This window comes from Eschscholzia californica, unplaced genomic scaffold, assembly GCF_041429995.1.
Source record: "Eschscholzia californica isolate CP2 unplaced genomic scaffold, dmEscCali1.0.p SCAF_4, whole genome shotgun sequence".
Taxonomy (NCBI): domain Eukaryota; kingdom Viridiplantae; phylum Streptophyta; class Magnoliopsida; order Ranunculales; family Papaveraceae; genus Eschscholzia; species Eschscholzia californica.
In genome coordinates, this window is record NW_028238461.1 from 15,242,309 (window position 1) to 15,261,822 (window position 19,514).

Genomic DNA, 19,514 nt, shown 5'->3' on the forward strand with positions numbered 1-19,514 from the left:
TAGGTTAGGCAGTGGACAAGGGAGTAAACAGGGTTGTACTTTAAACATTTTGAATATAGGAAACCATGGAAACAAGCATTTTTATCTTACCCACTCGAACAAGGACTATTTTCAATATTAGAAATTCATTGACAAAATCAACCAGCATCCAAACTGTATCAGAACTACTTCTCAGTTCTACTACAACAAATACAGAATTCACTTTATATTTTCTTATTCATGGTTGTAGTATTATAAGGACTCATTTGCTTCTCAGTTTCGTATACCTGCAAAATATTTTCTCCGGGCAGCTCTATTCATCAGTTTCATGTGAACTGTGATTACTCCCTCCATCTGCAACATAAGAAAGAAGACCGACTCATCAATGATGGAAAAATAATCAAGATTAGAGCTTTTACAAGGAACTTAATAATCAAGAGCTGTACTTACCTTCTCCCTCCCCAGCTGGAGCATAAGGTGATTTCCTGGATCTGACTTGTTGATGTGGTGTTGGCTGGTAATGAAATCATAAAGAAAAGAAGAAAACAATAAAGAAACCTATTTATGACCCTCTCTGAGTATCTAAAAAAGTTCGATTTTATCTCCGAAAAAGGTAACCAGATAAGAATAAAATGTGAGATTGATCCACTGTTGTCGAGAATATTATCACAAAGCATGATTACTAATACTGCCAATGTATAGGGTTTACTGACATACGGGCATAAACAGAGCCAACCAATGGGGGGAAAAGATGTGTTTTACAATTGTACCTGCAATTTTGGTCTCAGTGCCTCAATAGCTTCTTTCGGCTTCTCATTTACAGGTGCTCCTTGCTGTTAATAGAGGAAAACATCAGGTAAGTTAAGTCTTCGATTAGGCCCCTCTAAATATATAACATTCGACTAACAAGCAACCACCAAACAACACATAGTATGACGCCTTCCAAATATTAAGAATATTACCTTCCCAAGTGCCCAATCCGCAGAATCGAAAAAAGCACGTTCATGGTCCTGGCAGTGACGAAAAGATAAGTTTAACAAGAATAGGTGTGGTGTCAGAACCTAACAAAGCGAGCAAGTAAAGAAATATAAATGGAACATTACCTTGGATATAAGGGGAGGCTTCTTGGGTAACATGCCTCCATACTTCTTCTTGAGTGCTGCCTCCTGCAAAAGACAATTAAGATCATATTTTTTTTTTCCAGGAGAAGAAATATCACTTATATATTCTTGTTAGCAGTAAAGAACGAAGTGAATTAGTAAATTTGAAGAACTCAGACGAGAATACCTCCTCCTCTTGTGAAGGCATGGTATTTTCAGATTGTTCTGAATCCTCGGAGACATCTTCAACATTCTCTGTGTGCTGCTTCTCCTTCGCATCCTCAGGACCTGACATCTTCTGCTCCTTCTACAGCAGAAAATGAACTGTTAAACACTTGGCGTTCACTGCCATATCCACTTAATCCACAACACTAGGCGTTCACTGCCGAAAAATGGGGTAAATTTGAATGAAGTTATGGTGTGAGAATTAACACACGATTTAACTATGAGCCTTTAAAAAAGTTGTGATCATTGGGTGTTTCAGATTGAACCCTTTAAACAACTTGTCGCATTTTCCCTTATCTATGCTTACTACATCCTTAGCTCTTCCCTTTTTTCACCTGACATTTGATTCACCAAAGGAACAATATGAACCATGAAGTACTTTTCATCTTCATTTTCAGTGTGTGGTCATTATGGTAATGTCTTATAAAATTTTCCGCGAGGTTTAACTTTTGACTTAAATGAATCAAATTCAACAGGCATATATGTGTCTGGTATTGTTACAATAAGTATAAAATAAGACATTTCCACTGTGGGCATCAAAAAGCTTCACATGTAGTTTGATAATTAGAAAAATCCGTATTGAAACCGACGAGTCCCACCAGAACGCAAATGGTTTCGCATCTTTCACAAAATAACTAATGAACATATGGTCCTATAAGACCTACTTCACGGATGAGTTGGTCATATTTGGCGCCTCTATATTGAAACCTATCTTGAAATCACATTTCCACCATATGGTCATATTTGATGTCACAAACTAACAAACCAACATATATGTTATGAGAAATGCTATTTCGCCAGAAAAATGGGGCAGACCACAGGCCCAACACTGATATGGCAGGTCCCCATTAGACGAGCCATTTCTCTATCTAATGGGAGGAGTACACATCATCCTGTGGTCTGCCCTAATTTTCGGGCCAAATAACATTTTTCATATGTCAATATAAAAGTTTCAAACAAATTTTTTTTTTTTTTTTTTTGAAAGTAGTTTCAAACAACTTGGGAATTTCAAGTATAATAATTCAAGAAAAGATTAAAAATCAATAACCGATAATTAATCAAGCAATAATGCAATTAGGTTCACATCATCCAAGAAAACCAAAATTCCCAATAGGTATATAATCCAACCGATCATGCAAAAGATAACATAAATAAATGATCTATATATGTAAATATTTTTCAACAATTGATCGACCGATCTACGAATTCTCAATTGTTAATCTGAGAAATCAAATGAAGATGACCAAAGATAGATTCAAAACCCTAGATGATAAAACGAATCCATGCAAACGCGAAAATTTCGAATCGAATACCAAAAAATGCAAGAACACGAACGAAACAATCAATCGATTAAACCAGAGAAAAGAAGTTGTTACCTAATTACGATAGATCAAAATCCTCTCCTTCACTTTCTCTCTCTCTATCTTCTCTTCTGTGGGAATTCTTTCTTTCTTTCTTTCTCTCTCTATAAAATTGTTAATATTTCCTCTGGTTTTGGGGTTTGTTATTTTGAGAATGAACAAGAAACGGCTTTCACGACGCGGTTTTATAACATACGTCATACGTGTTACGTGATTAAAAGAGATTAATCGTACGGACGATAATTATAGTTATTTATGAGGTTAAATATCACCGTCCGTTTTTAGATGACCCACTATTTAATATGGGGTGGTTCTATAAGCGCCCCTCATTATTTGTGTAAGCGCTCTCATAGAGGCAAATTCTAGGGGCCTTTAGAATTTCCCTTTCACTGTGTCAGTTGATTTTTTGGATATTGACTACAATCGTCATTACAAAGACATTGATATATCGATACAATGTGGTAAGTACGATAACTGTCGAATTACTACTGGATTAAAGTCAGACGAAATTAAATGGCCTAAAGCCCGACGAAATTAAATTGCCTAAATTCAAGGAATTAAATGACCTAAAGCCTACATAAACTACTTTATTTATACTCAAGTTCATTGTTCCTAGATTTGAACTTTCATGAGATCGAACACGGGACTTCCGCATGGCAGAGTAGATGCTCTTACCAACGGGATACCAGTTGTTGGCTACTGTCTTGTTGATTGATGTGAAAACATTTAGACGAAAAAATCAAGTTTTTGTGATAGGAAAGAAAACAAATGTTTTATTAGGTTATCTCTTTTTGAGCCCTTACTTTGCGACCCCTTTCCCTTTTGGTCCTTTGTTTTTCATAAATTTAAAGTTGACTATAACCTGGTTCAGTTTACTCTAGGGTCACTATTTTTTTTCTCCAAAATTGCCATTGCGTGTGTCAGCGTGACCGATGCCATCACTACTTTTTTCGAGGTTATCATATCAACCACCCACAACGGCGAACCTAATGATGGTGCATGTTCTCAAACACGTTATTCGTTTTTTATTTTTCTTCTTCACCCAAGAGCTCTAAATTTTTTTTTCTCAGTTTAGGTGGCATCACCAGTGCCATCACTAGTCCTTATAGGATCACCACTAATTTCTATCCCCTTTTTCGGCAGACCACCGTAGCGTACTTGCACATCATTATACACAAATCCTTGTCCTCCCTCGAGTTCACATTCCATGGAGATTTCTTACAAGATTCTTAAATAAGAATGCAACTGTTAGGATAAAAGAGAAGGTTTCATTCAGAAGAGAAGGTTTCATTCAGAAATATGACGCCTTTGAGAACATGCACCATCATTAGGTTAGCCGTCGTAGGTGGTTGGTATGACAACCTCGAAAACGAGGATTAGTAATGGCATCATGCTCGCTCACGCTGACGCGCATACAAACATTGTTGGAAGAACAATATTAACTATAATGAAAAATAAACGGATTTAAAAAGTGAGGATCAAATTTGAATTTACGGAAAAACAAAGAACTTAAAAAAACTGGGTCACAAACTAGGGAGCCAACAAGAAACCATCTCTTATTTGGTAGTCTACTGTGAAATACATACCCACAAGTAAACCAAATAGTTTTGGAACTCAATGTTTAATGTAGCAACACTAGGATCATCTAAAACTATAGCGTTTAATTGCGGAAGTTAAGGCTTTATTAACCAAGAGGCCTATTAGCTCAGTTGGTTAGAGCGTCGTGCTAATAACGCGAAGGTCGCAGGTTCGAGACCTGCATAGGCCAACATAATTTTTTTTTTTTAGCCAAATCTCCACGGTCAAAACGTGAGCTTTCATAACGCCAAAAAATTAAGAGTAGTCACTCCTTATCTATTAAAATCCCATTGAAATCGTCAAAAAGTTAAAATATTGCATTTTTTAAGTTGGGCGGTTGTATATAGGAAACTTAAAAAGGGGCGAAAAAGAAAAGGTTTTTTGAGGAGAGAGAGAGTCTGGGGTGACGTCAGAAACCCTAAAGAGCTTCATCTCCTTTTCACCTTATTCACGAAGGTTCCTGGTGAAACCCTAGCGGCTTCATTGACTCTCAATCCATTCTAAGTCTCTTTTACTACAGGGCCTTTCCATCTTCTACCTGCCTCTTAACTAACTTAACCTCTTAGTTAGGGTTAGGTTTTTTTCACTACTCATCTTCATCATTAACTCTCTGGCGGTTTCGATTCTCTGGGTAGGAGTGCGTCATATTTAAGACAAGCAGTCCCTTCGAATTCGTGCGACTTCCCGAGACAAACTATCGAGCGATTGGGTGATGATCAGATCAACTTAAAGTCGATCAGTCATCGGAAATATCACAAATACCTTTTGGCTGCTGTTACACTCCAGCTAAGTATCTTGCCTTAATCTCTTTTGTCTTTAGTTTATTTCTTTGCTGTTTTCATCTCTCTTGCTCTGTTCTCTCTCTAGAATGCCTACAGTCGTCGCCGGAGGCACTGAGTAGTCGTGGCTGGTGGTGACCTCCCCCCAATCCCAGTGCATGCAACACAATGATGGTTTCTTGGCCTTACCTGATATTAGTTCCTGGTTTCGAAGATATCTCAACTACCACCTTCCTAATCCACCACTATATATTCAGATCTTGGTGTCATCTTCTCCCTCATCTGATCTTCAAAACTCTACCAGCCCTCTTTCTACCTTCCTCTCTTCTATTACACTTGTCCCTCATGGCTTCCCAATCAACTCTAACTTCTCGTGGTAGACTCTCTATTCGATTTCACAAACCCTCTGTCAAACCGGAACTCCAACCTATTAGCCAGGGTTTCGTGGCCCGTTGGTGTAACCCTTTTGAAGCCTCTCTTGATACTATTAAGCGTCTCCTTTACCCCCAATCTAGATTTTTCAGGGAATGTGCCTATTCCTATCTTCAGGGTCCTCTCAATGTCTTCTTGATCAAACCAAAAAGCTTGTTCGTGCTAAACGCACTCAATTATGGTCGACCTTGGATTTTACGTGGTATGCTTTTGGTTCTCAAAAAAGTGGACCTCCCTCTTGATGAACCTATAGATGACCTCTACTACGAACCTATGTGGTGTTCGCTTTACAAGATCCCATTAGCTATCCAGAATAGGGGGGATCTGGATGCTATCTTCGAATCCATGGGAAAAATTATTCAAGTTCGACCGAGAAACATAGGTTTTGTTGATAACCCTGTCATTAGGGTTCATTTTCTTTATGAAGTGCGTTCTCCTCTGTTAGCCGTGATCAACCCTATCTTCTCAGACACGGTAGCTGAGATCAAAATCAGTTATAAAAAATTTCCTGGCGCTATTTGTCAAAGCTGTCGCATTGTGGAACATCCCCTCAGTCAGTGTCCTCATCCTCTCCAGTACTACTTCTCAGGGGAAGATGAGGAAGACTATGAATCGGATCCCATGGAAGATGAGGAAAACACTATAGTGATATCTCCAGAACCTGATGTTCCTAGTTTAATCGCCCCTCCTCCTTCTCCTGTTCATCAACCAATTCCACCTCACCTTTTGTTCAGCCCGTCGGGTAAAAGGTTGAGAGAAGATATTTCAGCCCACTCCATCAGCTCCTCAGACTTCTCTGAGGAAGACCAGGTTATTCACTCCTTGTTCAATGATAATCAGGAAGTCCAAGCTATGCTAGATGATTCGATGATGTTGTCACGCAGTCTGGAGTTCGAAAATCCAGGGGATGAAGGGGAGGTCCAAGCTTCACCAGCTAGGGCTACTTAGTCGGTTTTTTGTTGGTCTTTCTTTAGACTGTTAGTTTAGTTTTCTTTTAGCTTGTTTTGTTCTTACTTTGTCTCTCTGTCCAGTTAGTGTTGGTGTGTTTGGGAACTTTTGTTGGTCCTTAGTTGGTATAAAAGCCAGAGGTTATCTCGATCTCTTCCGAGGTTTAGCTCGAGATTGTCTTTTGTCACCTCTGGCTCTTCTACCAACTGTTTGCTCCCCATTTTGTTCAGTGACTTCTTGTTATGCTAGTTCTTGGCTGGTTTATTTTAATCTCTGTTAGTGTTTAGTTTTCGTTCAGTGACTTCTTGTTATTCTAGTACTTGAATGGTTTATATTTAATCTCTGCTTAGTGTTTAGTCTTTCGTTTTGTATCTCTCTTTTGATCTTGCTTTGTATCTCTCCTTTGATCTTGCTTTGTGTTGCTGCTGTCGGTTTTCTTGTAGTCTTGGGAGCGGGTGCCTTAGTGAGGTTTTGGTTCTTCGGTTGTGGGTTGGTTCCACTGGTGAGACCTGTGGGCACCTCGGTGCTCTAGTCAGTCTCTGACTTTCCTGATTGGTGCCCCTTGGGGTGCATTGTGAGCTTGTTGGGCTGTCGTTTCTCTGTTGGCACCGATAGTGGAAAGTTGGTAGTTAGGGGTGCCTTTAGTGCTGTGAGTTTGGGTCTGGTTTGGCGTTGGGGTTTTAGTCTGATGGGTGAACCGTGTCCTAACGTCTCGGTTTTGGCTTGGAACATTAGAGGCTGTGGTCGTGTCCTTAATTGTAAGCACCTTTACCGTCTCTTTAGGCAGAATAGACCCGACTTTCTTTTTCTCTCTGAGACCAAGAGATCCAAGGACCAGCTTTCCAAGTTACTTCCTTTTCTTAGGGACTATAATAGATTCGTGGTTGACCCAAAAAATACAGCCGGAGGGCTGGCGATGTTCTGGACAACGGACTTCCAAGTGGAAGTCATCCATGCTGACGATAACATTATACATACCAAGAGTCAGCACCTCAATATTGGCCTCCCGTTCATGTTAACCGGCTTTTATGGTAGCCCGTACAGTACTACCCGGATGATCCCTTGGGCTACGATGAATAACCTTCAGGATAATCACATCCCGGATATACCCTGGTTGCTTCTGGGTGACCTTAATACCATCTTCCACCCCTCTGAGAAGGAGGGAGGAAACCTTAATTTGCCTATGTATGCTCATAAAATCAATAATGTGATCAATGGGTGGGGTCTTAGAGATTTGGGCTTTAGGGGTCCCCAGCACACATGGTCGAATAAACACTTTAAGGGCACGCTGATTAAGGAAAGATTGGACAGGGCGCTTGCTAATTATAGTTGGTTGACTGCTTTCCCGGCCTCCCTTCTTACCCATCTGGAGGGTGTGGGATCGGATCACCTTCCCATTTTACTCACCACCCTTCAATCGGAGGAGCTAGGTCGGAAACCGTTCAAATTTATCAGAACCTGGATGTCGCATCCGGAGTGCGGCGAGTTCATCAAAAACCACTGGCCTCCTACTCCTTATCTTATTCAACCCAAGCTCAATCAACTGGCTCTTCATCTTTCTAGGTGGAATAAGTATGTCTTCGGGAACTTGGAGACCAAAATTTCGGAGATCACTCGGGCAATCCAAGAGGTAGAGAATCAGGAGCAGTGCAATTCGTTACAACAGGAGCTCGAAAACACGTATCTTCAGCTCGAAAGTATCTGGAAGGAGAAATCCAGAAATGACAATATTCAGTTGGGTGATCGAAACACTAAATTCTTCCATGCAAAGGCCATTAATCGGAGCAGAAAGAACCAGATTTCGGCTATAAAGCGTAACTACAAAACAGACAGGCTTTAGTTACGGATAAATTCCGTAGCTGTTACCTCAATTTTCGTAGCAAATGCTCAGTTGCTACGACCCACTTCTCGTAACTAATATTGCCGTCACAAAAGGTTTTAGCTACGAACTTGTTGTTACGACCTTATCCGTAACTACTAGTTAAGACCTTTTGCTATGGCTTTTCCGTAACTAAATGTTCAAAAATATTTGACCGTTGCTTAGTTATTTGTTATGGAATTGGTCGTAGCAAAAAATCATGTATAATTACAAATGGATGTGACATTAGCTACAGAAGCATCCGTAGCAAAAACGTATCCATTATAAAATCCTAATTCCTGTTTGCATCCATCAATCGTGACCCTGTTCAACCTGCATCTATCCATATACATATATCCATAACTAAAACACATATAATGCCAACCATCTGTTTCATTCATTCATTAAAAATACTTCGTACATATATCAAAGTAAAAAAATATCTCAAATTAAATTTACCAAATATGAAAGTAGTATATCGAGTAAACAATCCAAACTAACTAACGTCAACATATTAAAAAGTTCAACGTACTATATATTAACAAAAAGAATCTCGTACGAGGGTTCACTTCTCCAAATTTTCCTGTAACAAGAGATAATATATCATTAGAATCCAATGAGAAACAATGGTACTTTGATAAAATAAAAAAAGTAATCATATCTTTTTAATCAAATGAAACATCACGATTCGAAAATGCAAACAAACAATGTATAAAACTATTTACAAAGTCTTGAGTATGATACCCTAACCATTCATTATAAGATTCAATGAAAAACATATATAATGTAAGCAAGCTAACAATAAGTAAGTAAATGTGTAAAGTTATAACTAGTGGATACCAAAAGATCAATTGCAGAATATAGTTTAATAAAACGAGTAGCAAACTGCATCATATTTACGCAAGCTAAGTTGCGGCAATTTTCATTTAAGTGCTCTTATGGGTGATTGTTACAACTATTATTGCTCAATCTGAATGGTATCTTCTTTGGTTATGTGAAACTAAAACATATGCAGATTTCGTACTTAAAATCACCCCAATTTCATATATGCCAACTGTTCGGTATGTTATTGCTTATATTATTCATGTAAACATCAAAATTGAAGGAATAATAAAGCAAGTGTATGCATACAGTTGCAGTTCGGTTCATGCTTTTCCCAAATAAGATTGTTGTTTCTCATATACTTATAAATGCTTTAGGTCCACACAAGATCCAAGGAATTGGTGTTGGTTTCATTTGTGGCGTCCTTGATGTTGGTTTCATCGACGAAGTTGTTCAACTAAGCTTCATAGGTTCTTTATTAACTTTCTAGCGTGTTGGATATGGTTGTCAATGGGTATAGTCTAAATGACTCCCTAATATGATAGATACTCTAAAACTACTGTGACATTGTCTACCACATCCATTAGTGCACATAATATGTAGTTTACCACATTGATGGATATACTGAAACTTACGAAAAAATCAAAATATGTAAGAAAGTAAACTAGAAGACGTACCAAAGCATAGTCTTGTAACTTTCTACAATAATAATGTAATCCTCATCATTGTGCAGAGTTACACGATGAAGTACCCTATAGAATAAAAGATGTTTAGAAACATAATCTTTATAATAAATACTGAAAGAACAAAGTTGGCACTTCTAATAGTAATGCAAAGTTGGTACTACAGCAGGTTATAGTTGCATTATTATGGATTATGATGTATTGCCTATCTTGCTAAAACCAGATTTGTGGATGGAGAAGTGGAGCTGCTACCTACTGATTTTGATAAAAGTATTTTGAAGCTCATTCATGAGGATAGAGTAGGTTCCATTAGAGTCAGAGTCTCTAAATGAGTAGTGTCTTCTTACACTTCGCATCTAGTAACTATAACACTGCTCTCTATGCCGTTGTGTTTTGTATAAGCTTAAGTGGTTGCATCTTAAACAATTTCATATTAAATACATGTATATACCTGACTAGATAGTCGATATAGCTCCTCCTTCATCTGATCCATAGTTGTGCGTAATACTTCAACTTGTTCACTCAAATTCTTGATCATATCATCCTTTCTTGTGGAGCTAGAAGCGCTTTCTTTAACTCTGTCAAATTTCATTCTAGGTCCCACAACACCCCATCGCCCTTTTTTTTCAGGTCCTACAACTTTTGAATAAATTAGTTTACCTTTCAATAGGATACATCCATCGAAAATGGACAGGACCACCAATACGCGCCTCAGACGCCAGATGGATGATCAAGTGGATCATAATATCAAAAAAAGATGGGGGAAAGATTCTCTCCAATTTGCAAAGAGTTACAGGAATACGATCCTCCAACTGTTTGAAATCATTTGCTGTATTCACCTTAGAACATAAATCACGAAAGAACGAACTTAACTCTATTAAAATAGAACTAACTTGTTTTGGCAATGTCTTTCGAATAGCTAGAGGTAGAAATTGTTGCATAATTACGTGTGAATCGTGGCTCTTTAAGCCAGATATTTTGCGTTCTTTTACATTAATTCGACTAGCAAAGTTAGAAGAATAACCTTCTGGTATCTTCACACTCTTCAAAATCATACAAAATAACTCTTTTGTAGGCTTGTCCATGGAGTAACATGCAGGAGGTATATAGCATTTAGTATTGTTTTCTTCAAACCTTAGATGAAGTTCAGGCCTAACTCCCATATCCTTTAAATCGAGTCTTGCTTTTGCATTATCTTTTGATTTCTTGTCAATATCCAAAAGTGTACCGACAATGTTATCAAATACATTTTTTTCGATGTGCATGACATCTAAGTTGTGTTTAAGAAGATTTTCAGCAAAATATGGTAACTCATACAATATACTCAATTTTTTCCAGTTATCTGGCATGTTAGGCAAAGACTCTGTCTCCCGTGCTCTTTTTCTTCGACTAGATGACAATTTATCTTCAGGTTTTTTTCCGAATTTACACGGAATACCTTTTAGTTTCTCCACGACATCCTTCCCAGTTAGTGGAGTTGGAGCTGTTTCATGTTCGATTGTTCCATCAAATTCATTTTTAAGTTTGCGAAACCTGTGATTTAAAGGCAACCAACGTCGGTGACCCATGTAACATACTTTTCTCCAATGCCTCAAACGTTTGTGGTGTGTATGCTTATGACACGTTGGGCATGCCTTAAAACCCTTAGTACTCCAACCAGAAAGCATCGCAAAACCAGGAAAGTCACTTATAGTCCATAATATTCCAGCACGTAGTTTGAACATTTCCTTACTATATGCATCATACGTCTCAACCCCTTCCCATAATTCTTTTAGCTCATCTATTAGAGGTCTTAGATATATGTCGATGTCATTACCTGGACTTTTAGGACCCGGTATAAGCAAGGACAAAATCATATGAGGTTGTTTCATACATAACCATGGTGGCAAGTTGTATGGAATGAGCACTACAGGCCAGGTACTATGGGAGCAACTCATTGATCGAAATGGATTAAACCCATCACTTGCTAAACCTAACCTTACGCTTCTTAAGTCTTCTGCAAATGTTTGATTTTTCTCGTCAAAATATTTCCAAGCCATCGAATCTGCTGGATGTCGTAAGACTCCATCTTTTGTGCGACCTTCTTCATGCCATCTCATGTCCTTCGCAATTTCCGGAGACATATACAAACGTTGTAACCTTGGTTTAAGAGGAAAGTGACGAAGGATCTTAACAGGTGTATTCTTCTTCTTTCCTGATCTCACAACTTTCCATCGGGAAGCCCCACAAGTAGTGCAAGATTGTAGGTCGGAGTTTTCCTTCCAAAACAACATACAATCATTTTCACACGCATCGATCTTATTATAACTTAATCCTAAATCAGAGATAATTTTTTTGCATTGTGTGAAGTTTTCGGGCAAAGTACACCCATCCGGTAAAGAATCTCGTAATAACTGAAGCATCATGTTGAAAGTCTTATTACTCCACCCACCTAGGCATTTGAAATGCCACATTCGAATGAGAAATGCTAACATTGTGGTCTTCTCACATCCAGGGTACAATTGCTTCTTTGCATCGTTTAATAATTTGTGAAAGTTTCCACTAACACTATTAGAGCTATTACCGTCGGTTTCTGCCACCCCATCGACCATATCTTCATTTGCATTTGGAAACAAATCATGCAACATACCGATAATGTTATCATCGTTAACATTATCGTTGCTTTCATCTTCTCTATTCCCCACCATGGCAGGTGCATCCTGTATCATTTTTGCTTTCTCTCCGTGATGATACCATGTTGTATATGTTCCTAGCATCCCTCTGCAGACCAAATGGTCATAGATTGTATCTCTATCTTTAAAGATGAAGTTCTTACAATCTATACATGGACACCTTATAAGTCCCTCATCATTAATATAACCATGAGCAAAAGCATTGTCCAGAAATGCAGAAACTCCATCATCATAAGCTTGAGAATTTTTACACATATGAATCCAACTTTTATCCATCGTCTTCAGGAAACACTTAACAAAGCAACAACGACAAAGTTATCATCAACCTAAAAACCAAAAAAACAAAAAAACCAAGAAGGTTGTTGCAAGGCAACAACAACGTTGCTGAAATGAAGGCATATTTTGCTATTCAATAACTGACATATCATACAATACTGAAGAAATAGTAATAAAAGTAAAATAAGGACATTTGGTACCTCCATTAGTTCTATAAAGTTATCATCTAGGTGTTAAGTTGCATTACTTTCTATTCTAGGTTAGAAAATCACAAAATCATATAAGTCTCAAACAAATTACAACAAACACATAAAAATATAAACTATCAGAACCCATTTTTCTTCTTTCTTTATCTAACTTCCCCTAGTTCTCTCTGTTTCAATGATGAAGAACCATTGTATTTCAATAAAATCCCCAAAAGGAAAATCAGTCCTAATATAATGAATTTCAGTTAGGATCATGTTGTGGGACCAAAGCATGCAGAAATTGGCAAGTGTAGTTAAGCATTGGTGTTGGTCTAAAGTCAGTTATAAATTAGCTCTGCAAGGTGAAAATTCATAAAAATAATAATAATAATAATAAATGGTTTCGTTTGGTACTTACAAGCTCGAGTCTTTACAAACTTGGTCAATTCACTGAAATGCTCCGATAATAACTCCTCCTACAGTGGAGAAAGATGATCAAATTTCATATGAGACGATTAGACAAGAAATTTTAGTCAATAAGTGACATCTCAGACCACTATCTAAGATCTTATTGTACAAGATTAAGATATGGTTGAGGAAAATACAGATTGTAAAGAGTAAAAAAATTACATAGATCTGGTATGTAATTTAATTTTGTACCGAAAAATCACAACATTCGAATGAAGCTTCAAAGCAAGACATATAAGCAGTAAATCACAACCAAATCTTCGCACAAAATAAACTAAAACACAAGTATGATAATATATCTATAGACTACCATTACTAGAGAGATAACAAGTTTACCCTCATACTTCAACAATTCTTACTGTGCAACATATTCATGTATACTCATGTATTTCTCTGATGGGTGGCATTGCAATAGGACTCTTACTTGATCAGTACCTTATAAGGATTCACTAATCCTTTTGACTAACGAAATCCAATCCCAACTTATTAGTGTTACCTGCCCGAGGTTGAGTTTCTCTGATGAATGAACCTGTTGCTAAGCTGCTCAAATGGCAGAATTTGTGGTGTATACAAGAATTAACTGTTCTATTAACTACTCCAATCCACAAGAATTAACCGTCTAAGCAACAGTGGTGAGGTACTTACGAGTTAATATCTAAGAACCACACAAACAACAATAGTTAATTACTGGCTAAAGTATGATTATTCTAGAAAGACTAATTAAGCAACACATGTTTAATTAAAAAAAATTACACATTTCCAAAATAACAAGAAGCACTGAAATTTGAGTGTCCCAAATTATTGAACCATACTGTTTCAAAAAAGCAAGTCTACTAAAACTACAAAACAACTCAAACATCATAAAGTATGTTTGAAGTGATGAAGTAGGAAAAGGAAATCTTTTTCGACAAAAGAAGTAAATTTTCTTTGGCTTTTTAAACAACAATATACCTGCTAAGATTACTTATCATTCTGATTGGGGATTAATTTCAGTCAAAATCCAACTTCAACCATAAATGAGCTATCAAATTGGTTTCAAGATTAAATGAAGAACAATTGTAGTTACAAAATGGTCAAACATGTAACAGGTGACGATGATCTTCTAGTCCTCGGTCTGCCGGCGATAACAACCTTCTAACCTCATTAAATTAGTTTTTTTGTTTCAGAAAGACAAAAATGAGTATATATTTGAACTAGTGAAAGATTATCATCAGTTCAATTTCGACATTTCGTAAGTGAAGTTACTAAAACCAGTGATCAAAATTGTTTAATAATCAACATCGGCCAAGAAACCCTCCAAACCAAGAGTAAGACCAGACATAAGTCCTCCTAACACAACTAAAAAACATGAAAATCCAGCAAAGGTGAACAACCGCATGAAAACAACAGAACAAATCATGCATCCATTTTTAATGAAAACCTATATGGCACCTATACCCATTTCAAATTTCTCATCAATAGTCTCATCGTCAAAAGAAAATTTTCTCTTCATCTCAATGCCTTTCAAAACCCATTAGTCATAGACTTTGACCATCACATCTTCGCCAGTACTGAATTTATATCAACATCTAAATATTTATCATTACGGTTCAAACAACTCAGCCCTTTAAGTTTTTTGCCAAAAACTAAAACTATCCAAACCCAGATTAATTTCCAAGTCAAGGTGATGAGTAAGAACTAACAAACTAGAAAAGCAACATTAAAAGTCAACATTAAAAGTCAACATTCACATAAAACACAAGAGATTTACGCAGTCCTGTTGGTGAGACCTACTCTACGGCGAACAACAGCGTGATGATTTTTACTATGTATGAAGAATAAGATTACATAGATTTCTCAAAGATTATAATATTTGCAGCTCATTACAACCCTAGCGTTCCACCTCCAAGACCCTCTCCAAAAACTGACAAAAATATGATAGCCCCCCTTACATTGATTAGTGATAAAGGCTCTATATAAGACTAGGGCAAACATAAGTAATTGGGTTGTGGCAAAATTTCGGCCTCTCGGCACAATTTAACAGTTTCTCTGGTCGGGTTAGATAACCACTCATATTCAAGGCATGTTGAACACAAAGGAAGACCAACACTCCAAGCTTATGAATACCCACATGTATTCAAGATTAACATCCTATTGGCGCATAGTTTTAAGATGATCAAACATTAATCACTAAAGCCGAAGAAACTAATACAAATAAAATAAGTGAACATAATGGAACTCAATAAGTACTGGAGACTTTTTCAATATTCGTAGCTCATTAAAACCCTAGCATTCCACCTCCAAGACCCTCTCCCAAATCCGAAAAAATATGATAGCCCCCCTTACATTGGCAAGTGATAAATGCTCTATATAAGACTAGGGCAAACATAAGTAATTGCATTGTAGCAAAATTTCGGCTTGTGGGCACAATTAAACGGTTTTGATGGTCGCTTTTCGGGTTAGATAACCACCCATACTCAAGGCACTTTGGAACACAAAGGAAGACAACACTCCAAGATTATGAATAACCACACGGATTAAAGATTATTGGCCCATAGTTATAAGATGATCAAACATTAATAATTAAAGCCGAAGAAACTAATACTATAAATAAAATAAGTGAACATAATTGAACTCAATAAGTACTAGAAACTCTTTTGGTTTATCTTCTTTTAACATCAGAACTTAAAGGATCCCTAAAATTGAGTATGAAAATGGTAAAGGGTAAGAGGATAAATCAGTAGTGTTCCCCTATATTAGAACCTAAAAAGACTAATCATCAATCTAGTTCACTAAGGCAAGAGTAAATCTCTGGTTACTATACCAGCTACTGTTAGGGCATTCATAAGTAACATCTCTCTACTTCCACAACCAAACTAACAGTAGAGAGAGAAAAAGGATCTAATAGAGTGTTGTTATTAGGGCATTCATAAGTAACATCTCTCTACTTCCAAACCTAAACTAACAGTAGAGCTACAATATCATAAACCCAATTTTTGTTCTACAAAAACATCTTAGACAGGGATAGAGGGGAAAATCTATGGATACCTGACCATAAGCAGAAACCCTAGTTTTCTGGATCTCCTTCTCTCGGTCAATTTCTCTTCCTGAGAAACCCTTAATCGTTCTAACTCCCTTGCTCTGCAAAAATCGTTAGAAACCCTTGTTCAAGTCTCCCTCTCTCTATCTGGTTCTCACAAAAGAACTCTCCCTCTCTCGGTCTTTCTATTTTCTAATTCCAAAATAGAAAAAAGAAAATTGGGGATGATTTAGGCACTCCAAGTTTATATATATTTTGTAGTGAGCACCCAACTTTAATGTTGTTTTTATATAAGGCACCCAAAACTTTTGGCGCAAACCCCATTTTTTGGCGCAATTTTTTCCGCGCCAAAAATATTAAGTAACTGCTACCACTATTGACCTATCAACTACGGATTGTGCGTAGCTAATACCCACCAGTTGCTACGCAGAACGAACCGTAGCTGAAACACACTTCTAAATTTTTATACATGTTTGTGCGTGATACTTATTTGACACAGGCCAATGTGTAGCAAATGGACAGAAAGTTTGTAGCTGTTGGTAGGCATTTGCTACGAGAACGAAATATCCATAGCAAAATGGTGACTAGTAGCTACGATACTCGTAGTCCGTAACAAAAAGGGCGTAGCTAAATCCTACCTGTTTTGTAGCGATGGATCTTGGACTTACGAGGTTGCTGAAATTGCTAATATCTTCTCTCAAAACCTTAAAACGATTTCTACTTCGACGGAGTCTTCCATCGATCCGGTGCTTCTTAACCTATTTCATACTCAGATTTCCGAGGCCCAGAATAGCGGACTCATTAGAATGCCTACGGAGTCGGATATATTCCTCGCGGTTTCATCGCTCAAATCAGATTCCGCTCCAGGCCCGGATGGTTACCCTCCTCTTTTCTATAAAGCCAACTGGGAGACAGTCAAAAGTGATATCATCAAGTTGGTGGTGGACTTCTTCCACCATGGCTTCCTTCCTCATCAGGTTAATCATACCCATATTTGCCTCATCCCTAAAACTAAAGCTCCGCAATCTACTGCTGACTATAGACCTATCAGCCTCATGAATACCACGTACAAAGTCATCACTAAACTGTTGGCTAATCGTCTTAAAGTGCTTTTGCCGGATATCATTTCCCCGTTCCAAGCGGCTTATGTCCCGGGTCGCCAAATCACTGATAATGTCATCATTAGTCAGGAGCTTACGCATTCCTTCAAGGTCACCAAAGGCGCTAAAAGCTATTTCGCTCTCAAGTTGGACATGTCAAAAGCTTTTGATCGGATTGAATGGAAATTTCTAGAAGCAGTGATGAGTAAAATGGGTTTCTCCGACCATTGGCTCAAGATGATTCATGAATGCATTTCGACTTCTACTATGGCAGTTCTGATCAATGGGAGGCCTGGCCCTACCTTCAACGTCTCTAGAGGTATTCGTCAGGGGGACCCTCTCTCCCCGTTCCTTTTCACCATTGTCATGGAAGGCCTCAGTAGGCTTCTAGATAGCGGGGAAGGGGAAGGGAGGTTTCGGGGTTTCCAGTTGTCTCGTTCGAGTATTCAGATAAATCATCTGCTTTTTGCTGATGATTGCATCATCTTTGGGCAAAACTCTCTGGCAAATCTTTCGGTTCTCCAAAATATCCTCGATATTTTTTGTAATGCGTCGGGCCAATTAATCAATTTTGAGAAATCTTCAGTCTTCTTCTCGAAAAATACTCATCCCAAATTCAAGAGACTGATTATTAGAAATCTCAAAGTCCATCAAGCCTCTGCCCTTGACAAGTATCTTGGTACCCATTTATTCATCGGAGCAAATAAGGCCAAGATCTTTTCAGCCATCACTAACCAAATTCAACTCAAGCTTTCCAAATGGAAAGCCTCCCTCCTCTCTCAAGCGGGCCGCTCTATTGTGATTGCCACGATAGCAGCGGCTGTTCCCCGATACCAAATGCAATGCTTCGCTATCCCGAAAGGGATTAGCAGGCGCATTGAAGCCTTGCAAAGGGCTTTCTGGTGGGGAAAACCCAAATCTATTCACACCATTCACTGGGGGGCTATCTGTCGCCCCAAGAAGTTGGGAGGTCTGGGATTCAGGCGCCCTGATCTTGATAACAAAGCGTTCCTTAGCAAAATTGTGTGGCGCATTCTTAAATATCCAGACTCTCCGTGGGCTAAAATTCTGAAGGCTAAATACTACAAGAAAGAGGAGCGTCCAATTGAAGCTAAGCAGCATCATTCCTGGCTCTGGAAGTCTATCTCCAAACATCTCAGTCTGGTGGCTAACCTGGTGTTCTGGGACGTCAATCAAGGTACACATATTGATATTTGGAATGATTTCTGGATACCAAACCATCCCCCTCCTCTTGCTAATGACCAGAATTGTCCACTTACGAAGGTGGAGCAACTTATCACCAATAACCATTGGAATACGAATATTTTATCCCAATACTTTAATTCTAACATATGCAATGCTATTCTTAGTATTAATTTACAGGCAAATCAGGTGGATACTGCTAGATGGTCTTTAACTAAATCAGGTAACTTTTCGATCAAATCCATGTATCATTTCCTACGCGATGCGAGTAACCAAAATGAATCGAAAGATTGGAATTTTATATGGGATCTTCCAGTTATTCCTAGAATAAAACTATTTGTGTGGAAATGTTGTACCAAATGCCTACCAGTAAGGGACAAAATAGGTCAGTTCATTGGAGAAATCTTTAACTGCGGTTACTGTAATGAAAGAGAAACTATTAACCATGTGTTGCTACATTGTGAATTCGCCAAATTTGTTTGGTTTGGTTTTAATGTCTTTTCAGAAAACATTCATAGTTTGCAGGAGTGGATTACTTCATGGAGGGACATAGATGCAGATGCTCAGGTGCTATTCGCTACAGTGCTTTGGCATCTGTGGAAGGCTAGGTGTGAAAAATGCATAGCTCAAACTAATATGACCCCTGAGATGACGATCAACAGGATTAAAAGCACCCCCAGGTTTCTCAATGCCATTAGTGATCTAGATGTAGTGCGAGAGACGGAACAGCCGGTCCAAGTCTCAACCCCTAGTGTTGTGATACAAGTCGATGCTTCGTTTAAAGTAGTCACGGAAGTAGCAGGTGTTGGATGTCTGATGATGGACG

At 38.1% G+C, this 19,514-nt stretch overlaps 2 protein-coding genes, 1 long non-coding RNA gene and 1 other non-coding gene across 6 annotated transcripts; 1 reads left to right on the forward strand and 3 right to left on the reverse strand.

The window, feature by feature from the left end:
• Positions 1-78: 78 nt before the first annotated feature.
• On the reverse strand, positions 79-2,825 carry LOC147543100 (uncharacterized). Of its 3 annotated transcripts, none has more exons than XM_086637329.1 (7): positions 2,681-2,825; positions 1,267-1,383; positions 1,083-1,145; positions 942-989; positions 750-812; positions 430-493; positions 79-333 (listed from the first exon to the last, which is right to left on the reverse strand). In XM_086637329.1, exons 2-7 carry the CDS (start codon positions 1,372-1,374, stop codon positions 293-295), a joined length of 387 nt encoding a protein of 128 aa, XP_086493455.1. In that variant the 5' UTR covers positions 1,375-1,383; positions 2,681-2,825; the 3' UTR covers positions 79-292. The 3 variants fall into 3 exon arrangements, with proteins under 3 accessions (XP_086493455.1, XP_086493454.1, XP_086493456.1); XM_086637328.1 differs by having other exon boundaries at positions 1,267-1,386; XM_086637330.1 differs by having other exon boundaries at positions 1,267-1,461; positions 2,681-2,821.
• A 1,534-nt stretch (positions 2,826-4,359) lies between these two features.
• On the forward strand, positions 4,360-4,433 carry TRNAI-AAU (transfer RNA isoleucine (anticodon AAU)). Its single transcript has one exon. It is a non-coding gene; the product is annotated as a tRNA-Ile (tRNA).
• Positions 4,434-8,760: 4,327 nt separating this feature from the next.
• On the reverse strand, positions 8,761-10,333 carry LOC147543102 (uncharacterized). Its single transcript, XR_015224325.1, has 3 exons — positions 10,217-10,333; positions 9,760-9,834; positions 8,761-8,843 (listed from the first exon to the last, which is right to left on the reverse strand). It is a non-coding gene; the product is annotated as an uncharacterized LOC147543102 (long non-coding RNA).
• Positions 10,334-10,421: 88 nt separating this feature from the next.
• LOC147543103 (uncharacterized) lies at positions 10,422-12,713 on the reverse strand. The gene has a single exon (XM_086674039.1). It carries the CDS (start codon positions 12,711-12,713, stop codon positions 10,422-10,424), a length of 2,292 nt encoding a protein of 763 aa, XP_086530165.1.
• Positions 12,714-19,514: the final 6,801 nt, after the last annotated feature.